The following is a 12339-nucleotide window of genomic DNA, read 5'->3' as shown; positions in this document are numbered from 1 at the left end:
AGTCGTTGGCAAGCAGAAGGGCTTGAACCGCGGCTGAATTTAGCCTTTGTCCCTCGACCTGATTCCATTGCTGCCTTCAAGGCCACCAGTCCTCCGCGCTCTGTTTGACCGCCACCCCCTTCCCCAGCACTGCCACTGGCGTGTTTAGGCTAAGACCCCTTCATTCCTCCTGCGTTAGAGAAATGTTCCCAGTACCAGAACTAATGAAAGGACTGGGGTTGGTCTCCATGGCAACTGGAAGAAAGAGGTGGGTTATAAATCCTTTGCCACCCTCCTGTAGTGAAGGAGGGGGTTGTGGGAGCCAGGAAGTAGGGCTGGCTCTTGGAAGGAGAGTCTGGACCCCCTTTCTGTGCGGTGCAGTGGAGAACATAGAAGGATTTGGTGGCCGCCTCGGGGCCTGGGTTGTTGGGGATTTTGTCTGATTGTTTTTTTGTTTTTTTAATCATTTTATCACCTTCTTTTTGGGAGTGAGAACATGGTCACCTCCAACCCTGAGATACTGACCAAAGGTCCATCCAAGCGTCTCTTCTCCCATAGGTTGCCCCTGCCTGGAATGATCCATGGCTCTGTACCCCCAAGGCACTCCCTCATTCTGTCAAGTTGAACGGCATTGTGGGTTTATCTTGCTAGCAAATTATTTCATAAGTGCCTCCCCTGAGAGACTGTAATGCCCCTTATGTTCTTCATCTTTCCTGTAATGACTGCTAGTAGCAGGCTGAACAAGGAATATGAGCTTCTCTCTTGCTTACTGAATAGTACTGCCATGCTCACTCAAAACTAGCTCCCTGGGACTTACCTGGTGGCACAGTGGTTAGGAATCCACCTGCCAATGCAGGGCACACAGGTTCGATGCCTGGTCCGGGAAGATGCCACATGTTGCGGAGCAACTCAGCCTGTGCGCCACAACTACTGAGCCTGCGCTCTAGAGCCCGCGAGCCACAACTAGTGAAGCCCACACACCTAGAGCCCGTGCTCCGCAACAAGAGAAGCCACCGCACTGAGAAGCCCGCACACTGCTACGAAGAGTAGCCCCCTCTCACCGCAACTAGAGAAGGCCCGCGCGCAGGAACGAAGACCCAACGCAGCCAAAAATAAATATAAATAAATAAATAAATTTATGTTTTTTAAACAATAGCTCCCCTCACTGTAGGATTAACTCTGGAAACCCTATTTCCTAACTCTGGAAATTCCATCTCCTCCAGGAAGCCACCCCAGAGGGATCCTACAAAACCAAGAAAACCTATAGCTACTCTTCTAAATCTCAGTGCCCAGCATTGTCTACATTTCTGCCTCCCCCAACAAAAAAAAAACGGTTCTTCTTGACCTGAGGAAACTTCCATCCAGGTCTGTGAGCTGCAATAGATCATCCTGAAGAATCAAGAATCATCATCACCTGAGACTGCCAAGAGGAATCCCAACATCAAAACAACACTTGAAGCATGTATAGCTTTTCTTTCTTTACTGTGTATAATGTCTTTTTTCTTTTTAAAATTTATTTATTTATTTTTGGCCGCGTTGGGTCTTCATTGTTGTACGCGGGCTTTCTCTAGTTGCAGTGAGCGGAGTCTACTCTTCGTCGCGGTGTGCGGGCTTCTCAGTGCTGTGGCTTCTCTTGTTGCGGAGCACAGGCTCTAGGTGCACAGGCTTCGGGAGTTGTGGCACACGGGCTTAGTTGCTCCACGGCATATGGGAACTTCCCAGACCGGCACTTGAACCCGTGTCCCCTGCATTGGCAGTCGGATTCTTAACAACTGCGCCACCAGGGAAGCCCAGAAAATAAATTTTTAAAGAGAAAAATGTATCATGGATTTATACTAATTTCCATTCATTTTTAAGGTATCAGAGTTTTTACTTAGCTTCTTTTATCTTAACCTGAAAATCTAAGGACTTCACAACATTCACTACTTATTTGCTTTATCATTAAATATATAGATAATAGTTTCAGAATAAAAATATCAATATTACCAATGATGTGATTATTAAACACTGTTTAAGATTTTTCTGCAGTTCTTTTTGTCCTTAGGATGTGTTGCACTAGGGATGAAAAATCAAATTGTGCTTTAAAGTCATTTGAAATAATTTCTTTCTGTGTAGTTCAGCCAACAACTCAATACAGAATTTAGTCCATTTTTTTTCATTTTGATTCAATTTTTAGAGATTTAAATTTTTTCTTGCTTTCTCTAATGAAAGAAGCTACCGTGTTGTATGCTGCCCTATGGAGCAACCCGTGTGGCAAGGGACTGAAGGCAGCCTCTGGCCAACAGCCAACAAGGAAGTGCAGCCCGCAGAGCAACAATTCAATGAGGAACTGGGACTTCCCTGGTTGTGCATTGGTTAAGACTCTGCACTCCCAATGCAGGGGGCCCAGGTTCAATCCCTGGTCAGGGAACTAGATCCCACATGCCACAACGAAGAGCCCGCATGCTGCACTGAAGATCCCGCACACGGCAATGAAGATCCCATGTGCCGCAACTGAGACCTGGCAAAGCCAAATAAATTTAAAAAAAAAAAAAAAAAAAAAAGAGGAACTAAATCCTGCAAGAACCATGTGCGTGAGCTTGGAAGTGAATCCTCCCCAAACTGCAGCCCTGGCCAACACTTTGATTTCAGCCTTGTGAGAGACCCTGAGCCAGAGGACGCAGCAAACCTGCACCTGAAATCTTAACCCACAGAAACTGAGATACTAAATGTGTTGTTTTAAGCTATTAAGTTTTGGAATAATTTCTCATGCAGCATTAGTTAATGGATACACCTCCATAGGGGCTGTGTTATATATACTCTTAACTGTTGGATGACTGCAGGGAAAGTAGAATGCTGATTAATCAGTTAATGATGAGGTCAACTGATAAGATCAGTTGACCAGTGGTCTTGAGTAGAATTGTGTGGGGCTCTGGCTTTTCCCTGTTCTTCATTTCATTAATGATCTGGTGGCTCATCCTGCACATGGTGGGGAAAAATCCAGAACCAGAGGGTCCTCAACCAACTGAAACAATGACCAAATTGTTTGGATTGTTGCATGAACTTAATTCAATTCAACAAAGACCCATTAAGCTTGGCAACAATAGTTTGTGGAGCAATACAGGGAGCTGTAGAGAAGGCCCTGCACCCCACTGCTATGAAATGGACCTCAGAGAGCAGCCCCAGCCCCAGGCCAAGGATGGGATTAAGTTAGGGCTATCAAATGGCACAGAAGTACATAGAGAGAGGCAAGGAATGATGTCTATCAACCCCCCTAAAGAGGAAACAGGATTGCAAGGGATTAAAGGAGATTATCAATTGTTGCTCTTTCTCTTTAGTCAAAAAAGTCTCCTTAAAAATGCAGTGACTCGGGCTTCCCTGGTGGCACAGTGGTTGAGAGTTCACGTGCCGATGCAGGGGACACGGGTTCGTGCCCCGGTCCGGGAAGATCCCACATGCCGCGGAGCGGCTGGGCCCGTGAGCCATGGCCGCTGAGCCTGCGCCTCCGGAGCCTGTGCTCCGCAACGGGAGAGGCCACAGCAGTGAGAGGCCCGCGTACCGCAAAAAAAAAAAAAATGCAGTGACTCAGTGAGTCAGCACCTGCTTTTTAACAAGATCTCCAAGAGGATTTATATCTCTACTGAAGTTTGAGACACTCTGGACTATATAACTGTATAGTTTGGAATTTCTTTTAATTTCACTTTTTTATTGAAATATACTTGATTTACAATGTTGTGTTAATTTCTGCTGTACAGCAAAGTGCCTCAGTTATACATACATTCTTTTTTATATTCTTTTCCATTATGGTTTATCCCAGGATATTGAATATAGTTCCCTGTGCTATACAGTAGGACCTTGTTGTTTATCCATTCTATATGTAATAGTTTGCATGTACTAACCCCAAACTCCCAGTCCACCCCTCTGCCACCTGCCCTCCCCCTTGGCAACCACAAGTCTATTCTCTTGATTCTGTTTCATATATAGGTTCGTTTGTGCCCCATTTTAATTTTTTTTTTTTTTTTTTTTTCAGTATGCAGGCCTCTCACTGTCGTGGCCTCTCCCACTGCAGAGCACAGGCTCCGGACGCACAGGCTGAGCAGCCATGGCTCACAGTCCGAGCCGCTCCGCGGCACGTGGGATCCCACCGGACCGGGGCACGAACCCGCGTCCCCTGCATCGGCAGGCGGACTCTCAACCACTGCGCCACCAGGGAAGCCCCTGTGCCCCATTTTAGATTCAACATATAAGTGATATCATATGGTATTTGTTCTTCTCCTTCTGACTTACTTCACTTAGTATGATAGTCTCTAGTTGTGGTATTTTATTTATTCTTTTTTTAAATTTTTTTTATTTTTTTATTTTTATTTTTTTTGGCCTCGCTGTGCAGCTTGTGGGGATCTCAGTTCCCTAACCGGGGACTGAACCCAGGCCATGGCAGTGAAAGCCCAGGATCCTAACCACTTGACCACCAGGGAACTCCTGGTGGAATTTTAACTTTTTACAGCAAGCACATATTCGTGTATTACCTGTGTAATTAAAAGATGATTTAAAGAGACTAGATTATAAGGAAGGTGAAAATTCTGAGGGGAGACTGACCCCCTGCACTGGGTGGGAAGGAAGGAGTCCACTGAGCCAGGCCAGAAGGTGACAGCCAGCCACATGTGGGGAACTGAGGAGCTTGTCTCTGAGTAGAGGCTCCTGAAAGTGAAGGTGGGAGGAAAAAGGGGGAGGGGTCCTGAACAAGCACCCCAGATTGAAAGTTCTATTTACATTCACTGCAGGAGCCTCACTTCAAGCAGATATCTGGCCAGGGTAGATCCTCAGAACTGTGGGCTGAATAAAAGAAATGTTAAAGGATCTTAAGTTCTAGAAGTAATAATAGCAGAATTACTGGAAACGTGAGTCCATGGGCTCACAATTCTAAGAACATCGTCCTGATAGCAAGTAGGGAAAAAAGCAATTCTTTCAGCAGTTACCACAGTTTCTCTTTCCCGATTCCTTTGGACAGGCCTCCTGCAAGAAGCTGATTTCCAGCTGCATGTGATAATGAAAGGATTTTTCTTTCTTATGTTAAATACAAGCAAAGTGATCAAATAGGAGACAGCATCTGAATGCTAGGAAATCAGCAGGGATTCAGACTGTATGGCAGTGGCACTTGGGGATGGGGAAGGACAGAGGAGGGGAGGAAGCTGGTACAGCCAGTCCGTGCCAAGGACACTCAAGGGCTGATGGGACTGAGCTCTGGAGGAGGAAGGATTTGACATCACCTGGTCCAGCCTCATAGTTTATGGGTCCAGGAAGGAAAGGGACGCCAGGAGCTGGCTGTGGACCCAGGACTAGAACCCAGGGTTACTTCCCTTCTTCATCTTTCTCACCGTTCCCATTTTCTCTCCCCACCTCCACCTTTCTGGCTGCTGCCCACCCCGTCCCCCCACGTCCCTTCTGTCTTTGAAGTACCCTTTTCAGCATGTATATTTTACTTCAATAAAAAGCTGTGGGGTTGAGGGGGTATTTTTCTTTTATTGCTGTTTTTATAGAAACAGCATTGAGTAAGTAGAAGGAAGATATTCAGTGTAAGTTGTTTGTGTGGGGTTTTTTTATTTATTATTTTTGGCTGTGTTGAGTCTTCGTTGCTGCACGCAGCCTTTCTCTAGTTGCAGCGAGTGGGGGCTACTCTTTGTTGCGGTGCGTGGGCTTCTCATTGCAGTGGCTTCTCTTGTTGCGGAGCACAGGCTCGGCGCACGGGCTTCAGTAGCTGTGGTGTGTGGGCTTCCGTAGTTGTGGTTGCGGGCTCTAGAGCGCAGGCTCAGTAGTTGTGGCACATGGGCTTAGTTGCTCCCCGGCATGTGGGATCTTCCCTGACTAGGGCTCGAACCCGTGTCCCCTGCATTGGCAGGTGGATTCTTAACCACTGCGCCACCAGGGAAGCCCCCAGTGTAAGTTTTTAAAATGCAGGCAGGAAGGTGAGAATTTACTCTGAAGAATTTGAGGTAAGCCATGAGAATTTAGGAAGGCTAATAAGTGAGAGGAATCTATTCAAAAAAGCTTCCAAAAGGAGCTGGACTTTAAGCCAGGCCTTAAAGAAAAAAACTTTAGTGGGTGCAGTAGCTAAGCCATGACTTGCAGCAGAGCCCTCTAGCCATTGGCCTTATCCTACAGGCAGCACCACTGACCCCAGGGAGGGATAGGGAGCTGGATGAAGCATGTATGTGCCCACTCCCATCCCATTCTGGCAGTGGAGGCCCCTCCCAGAGCCCATATCTTTCCCTCAGAGACTGAATATAGAAAAGGACAGTGGCCAGACCATATATGACAATAGAACTCTCTGCAGTAACCAGCCTGGAAAGCCAAACCACAGCCTCTGCAGCAGTCATCCAGAATGATCAGGTCTTGGTTAATGTGTGCCAGCTTCTTCCCAATCCCCAAGCACTTCTTCACCAGAGAAAAATCAAATATGTTCCCCAACCAATCACATAAGGTGCCCCTCTTCTAGATAGCAAGCCTCCAGTGTCCCAGGCAAACAACCTCCAATCACAGCACATCTGAAGCCTTCCCTTTCTTTTATTCACCACAGTGTTTTCCCAGTCCCTGCCTGCCTTTGATACCCTCCCGGCCAAATTCAAGTGACAGTGGCTGCTCTTACAAGCCCAGAATGAATAGCCTATGTTTGTTCTCATTTGGGTGACCTTAGTTTATCTGCATATCTCTAAAGCAATTCTGGACACAAACTGAACGTACTCATGAAACCGACACCCAAATCAAAGGTAACCATGCCGACTTTCAATGCCATAGATCAATTTTGCTTATTTCTGTACTTTTTGTAGGAATAGAATCACCCAGTCAACACTTTTGTGTGTGTACTGACTTCTTTTTCTCAACATCATGTCTGTGTGATATATCCACATTGAGTGTAGCAATATTTTCATTCGTATTCATTGTTGTGCACTAGTATTCTACTGTATGACTTTACCCCAACTTATATATATATATATATATATGTATATATATATGTGTATATATATATATATATATATATATATATCTCCATTCTATCCATTCTACTATGGATAGACCTTTGGGTTGATTCCTGTTTGGGGCTATTTTGAACAGTGCAGTTAGAAATATTCTTGCACATATCTTGGAAGACATGAGCTCTTGTTTCTGTCATGTACATACCCAGGAGTGGAATTGCTGGGTCATAGGTTATGCATGTGTTCAGCTTTAGTAGATACTGCCTATTTTCCAACAGGGTTTTACTAACTTACATTACCCCTAAAGTTTGAGAGTTTCAGTTGCTCTATATTTCCATCAACATTTTATCTTGTCAGACACTTTCATTTTAGCTGTTCTGATAGGTGTCTTTGTAAATTTATACTTAATATTTTTCTTGTTCCCTAGAGGCTCTAAGTTTTACTGTTTTCCTGGATTTCACTGTTATAATTGTTAATGGTACATGACTGATCAAAACAACACTTTTCTCTCCTCCCCCCCGCCCCTGCCCTTGCTTTTAGAGACTCCTTTAGACCACTCACAATTATATTGGAGACAGTGGGTGATAGATAGAAGGGGGCACTTAAGGTGGGCTCTTTGTGTTATTATTGTGTCTCCCCAAGGCCTGTCCCCATACTCTGCACTCAGTAGGAACAAAATAAATATCTGTTGTATAAATACGTGGAAAAAATGACACGAAAGCCTATATGTCTCCACCATACTTTGTGAGTCATTCCTGACCACTGGAGGGTATGCAGGTGTTTTACTCATTTTAGGCCTTAGACCTGGCACAGGGGAATCCTTTAACAAACAATATCTGCTAAACCAAACTGACCTCCAGCTGCCTCACCTCATGCAGCCTCAGGCCATTGAGCCTGGGCACACACAAGATGATTATATTCATATTGTCACAACATCTCTGAGACTATATTATATATTGCACATCATTACACTATTTTAGCAGGTGGCAGATCTTGGCACACCGGGCAGAGATGTGATGGTGTGAAATCTCACTTTAAATGGGGTCCCAGGCTCCAGACACCTGATCAACTGTGGGTCACGGGCATGGAGAACATCCAACTCTGGGGCCCACGGGCCAGAGTCTTCCCTTGCATTGTCCCCTCTGGTCCTTCGTCCCTCCCAGTCTTGCAGATCAGCTGTAAATTGGATCATACTTGTATCCCTTTCATAGGGTCATTGTGAGGATTAAACAAGTTAATACATGTAAGGCACCTAGCCCAGCACCTGGTATGCAACAAGGTATGGAGTAAGTGGTAGCACTTTTTATTATTGCTGTTATTAACAGCAGCAGCAGCAGGGATGAGGATGATGAGTGACCATGCCCTGCACCAAGTGTGAACTTCATGGCCCTGGGCTACATGGAAAAGAGCAGAAAGGGGAGCATGTGATTTTTATCCATAAAGAGTTATCACTTCCAGCACAGACTAGCCCAGGGACCCTGAACACTACTCTCCCTGAAGGTGGGGGCGGAGGTGTTCCTTGGCCATCAGCTTCACGATAGTGCATTGGTAGAAAGCAAGGGACCTCAAGGCTTGAATGATTCCATTTCTAGGAGACTCCAATAAGAGCAGGACACATGCTGTGAAGTTTGAATCTGGCCAAGAATGGGAATTTCTGCCTGCTGGAAGGGCTTTGTCAGAGCCTAAAGGAGACCCCTCGTGCAATGGGGCAAACTGCCACTGGACACACCCGTCAATCATCACCTCTCTGGGACAGAAGCAGTAGCCAGATAACTTCCAAGGAGCTTGTCAGTGAAGGAACCTCCTCTGGTTCTCTTCTCCTAAGACAGGGAACCAGTGCTACTCACGCTTTGAACTGGTTCAAGAGGGATGTCACCCACTGAGGCCAAGAAACCAAGAGGGGAATGCCTTGGAAGAAAAAAGAGGGCGTTTGCCACAAAATCCTCCTGTCCCAAGTCTTTCCCTTGACTTTCTGAACTCTTCACCTTCTGACTTACAAAAAGGACCTGTACAGAAAAGGGGGAATCAGGCAGGGATGAACAAGACTGTCCATGAGTCCATAATTATTGAAGGTGTGTAATGGGCACGTGGAGGGGAGAGCTAATTATTCTAGTTTCTGTACTTCTGTGTGTGCTTAAAAGCTTTCCATAAAAAATTTTTTTTAAAAAGTTTCTTAAAAGAAGCTATGGGGGCTTCCCTGGTGGCGCAGTGGTTGAGAATCTGCCTGCCGATGCAGGGGACACGGGTTCGTGCCCCGGTCCGGGAAGATCCCACATGCCGCGGAGCGGCTGGGCCCGTGAGCCATGGCCGCTGAGCCTGCGCGTCCGGAGCCTGTGCTCCGCAACGGGAGAGGCCACAACAGTGAGAGGCCCGCGTACCACCAAAAAAAAAAGAAGCTATGAATAATCCACGGCCTGAAAGAGTAAAGGGCATCTTGCTGATCTTTGACCAGAAATTCCCCCAAATCAATTAAATCTGAGCACCTCCAACCAGGAAAACAAGGTGAGAGTGTGGTATTAGTCTGGCTTCAGTGGGTCATCAAGCAGAATCGGCAGGTGTTTTCCAGGGAAAGAGAAGCAGCGGTAGCTCTTGGGCTTTGAAGGAAATGTTTCAACAGGAGAGAGAAAAGATGGAGAGGGATTTATATGCAGGTACCTTGGCTACTGCTGAGTCTGCCCTTAAGCACTTAGGATGGCACTGGGCCCTCTGGCCCCACCCTGGCCTTTACCACGAGGTGAAGGGTGCTTCCCCATCTCTCTTACCAACTACCCCAAGCCCTCTCCTGGCCACAGGCCAATTCCCAATCCTGCTTGAAGTTGGCATTTTATTGACAACAGCCAAAATAGGAATGCTGTTTAATGCAGGCCAAGTCAGGGCTTCTGAGCAGCATAATTCGAAAAGTGCCAAGATGGTCCCTAAATGTTTCCTACACACCTTACCCAAAGGTATCTCCCACATGGCTGGTCACTGTGCTTGAAATTCTACCATTTAAGTAGCATTCTTTGGGTCTACAAACTGCTTTCTTGAGATACTTTTTTCCAAGGCTACCTTGGGAGGGTGACACATTAGAACCAGTACCTGTTCATGAACTGTTCACTGACCTGGGTACCTGGGAGGGAGGAAGGAGCACAGAGGGTTAAGAGCAAGGGTGATGGGGCGTGGTTGCAGACAGCTTGGGTAGGGACCACTCCTGGCTTCAGGGTACAGGTGGTTGCAGTTGGAGAGAGGGTTGAAGAGAAGCTCAGAGGTAGTAGAGGTCATTAGGTTGCTGAAGTCCCCGAGGGCAGCGTAAAGAAAGGCTGTAGCAGCCAGAGCAGGGTGCAGGACCCTGCAGACACAGTTTGGGGGTGGGCCACAGTGAGCCCTACCCCTTATGTCTCCCCAGGGCTCTAGTTCCTATCCCTTGCAGAGCCCAGAAATGAAGATAGCTCCTGAGGCTCCTGTGCCTGGCCCTTGTCCAGCAATGGCTGCTGGGAAAGAACCCACAAGGATCTCTCTCAATCTGTCTGTCTGCTGGGGGGCACCCTAGCCCCCACCCTGCACAGTTGCCCCAGTGGACATGCCTCCCTCCTCACTCCCCAACAATTCCCCAGTGCATGGAATAAAGTAAGGGACAAATATAAAAGGGGCATAGGCAGTAGGGTTTGGGTCTGCTTCTAAAGGCACGGCCAAGTGCTCCAGTCCCTCCACATTTGAATAGAGATAATAACAACATGTATCCACCCCTAGTAAATGAAATGTCAGGAACCATTCTAAGATTTATATAGATAAACTCATTTAATCTTCACAACACTAGGACATGTATATCTATACATAAAATTTTACTATTCATCCCCATTTTACAGATGAGAAAACTGAGGCACAGAGAGGTTAACAGCTTGCCCAAGAGCACAGAGTTAGTAAGATGGGATGCAGGCTTAGGCCATCCTACACTGCAGCAGTGCACACTTACCCACTGGGCACTCTGCCTCTCATGCCCTCATCTCTACCAGGCTGGGCAGGGAGAGGTGAGAGAAGCACTTAGTAGCCACCTGCTCTGGACCAGGCACTTGACAAAGACGTGTATTCTTCAATCTGAGGAGAACCCAGTGAAGGATGAGCCATGATCCTCACGGTCCACATGAGTAAGCAAGACCAGAGAAGGCTGATTATCTGCCAAGGCCACACAGCCCAAGAAGGGGTGGAGCTGAAATCCAAACCTTGGCCTGAGCTCGCCCTGCACGTGCTCCCTCTCCAACCCCCCTACGGAGCTGAAGAGAACAGAGACCAGGATGAGAAGGCTGGAGAGGGGCACTTAGGTGGTCCTCAGGCCTAGCACCTGATCAGGCTTCCCAGGGGTCCATGGGAATCTCCAGACCTCCTCCCCAACCTTGTGTGGCAGGAGAGGGGGACCAGAGAGGCAGGGGACTAAGTCCTTGAAGATGGGCCACTCTGCTGCTCCTGGGGCAATAGCCTGAGGCTGGGCCACTGGGGGCTGGAGTGATGTTCTATGGGGTCCCCTACCCCCCCCATTGGCTGCCAGGGACCAGGGCAGGATGGGGGATGTTTCCGACCCTCTGCGGTCTCCAGCAGCACCTCCTGATCCTTGCACTTGGGTAAAGAGGGATAAGGCCTAGACGGGGGCACCTCCTCCAGAGGATAAGGGCAACAACCAGATGGCCAGGTGGGCGAGGTCTGGAGCACTCAGGGCAGCCCAGGGCCCAGAAAGCCAAGGATGGTGGGGGAGCTGCCAAGGGCACGAGCTGGGATGGAAATGCTACCTCACCTCTGACCCAGCCTCTGCCAGCCCCAAGATAGGGTCAAGGATGGTGGGACAGCTCAACTCAGTGGCTCAGGCAGATGTACCATGGGAAAGGGAGCAGATGCATGATAGGGAGGGCCCAGGAGTTTCACTGGAGTAGGCGCCGCCGGTACAGTGTGGCCAGGAGTGCAGCTAGGAGCACCCCAGCCACGGCCACCCCGAGCCACGGAGCCCAGGGCAAGGTCCTGACCGCCAGCAACTCCTCCAACTCTTCCTCCTCCCGGAATCCTGGGGCGGTGTGTGTCCCAGGGCTGTCCCCCAGCATGGGGGTACTGGGGCCCCCGTGGATCCTAATGGTGTCCTCCGACTCGTACTCGTTCTCCTCCGGAGCGTTGTCAGGCCCCACGCCCAGGGAGTTACTGTGGCTGATGGCGAGGTCTGCGGAACAGCCTGAGAACGGTTGGCTGTCCATTCTGGATACCAGCCTGCCAGGCTTGCTCAGCTCCAGCTCTGATCCCCAGCAGTCAGAGCTGCTATCTGGCCATGGCGAGGTGCCTCCAGTGGCAGTACCTGTGGGTGCTGGAGATGCTGGAGTCTCCTGGGAAAGAAAAGAGGGACTGGAGGGACTGAGGATGGTGGGGGACAAGCCAGGTTGGGTGGCCCCATTCC

At 48.2% G+C, this 12339-nt stretch overlaps 1 protein-coding gene across 2 annotated transcripts in view; it reads right to left on the bottom strand.

The window, feature by feature from the left end:
• Positions 1 to 10679: 10679 nt before the first annotated feature.
• Positions 10680 to 12339, bottom strand: part of AP5S1 (adaptor related protein complex 5 subunit sigma 1) — a 36583-nt gene continuing 34923 nt past the window's right edge. The window contains exon 8 of one of the 2 annotated variants that reach the window (XM_028498896.2): positions 10680 to 12268. In XM_028498896.2, the coding sequence (XP_028354697.1) occupies positions 11819 to 12268 (450 nt within the window). In that variant the 3' untranslated portion in view covers positions 10680 to 11818. The remainder of the gene's footprint in view (positions 12269 to 12339) is intronic. The other variant, XM_007117392.4, reaches the window with a different exon arrangement.

Source organism: Physeter macrocephalus, chromosome 14 (genome assembly GCF_002837175.3).
Source record: "Physeter macrocephalus isolate SW-GA chromosome 14, ASM283717v5, whole genome shotgun sequence".
In the NCBI taxonomy this organism is placed as follows: Eukaryota; Metazoa; Chordata; class Mammalia; order Artiodactyla; family Physeteridae; genus Physeter; species Physeter macrocephalus.
Note: the sequence above shows the minus strand (reverse complement) of the source record. Positions and strands in the feature narration are given on the sequence as shown.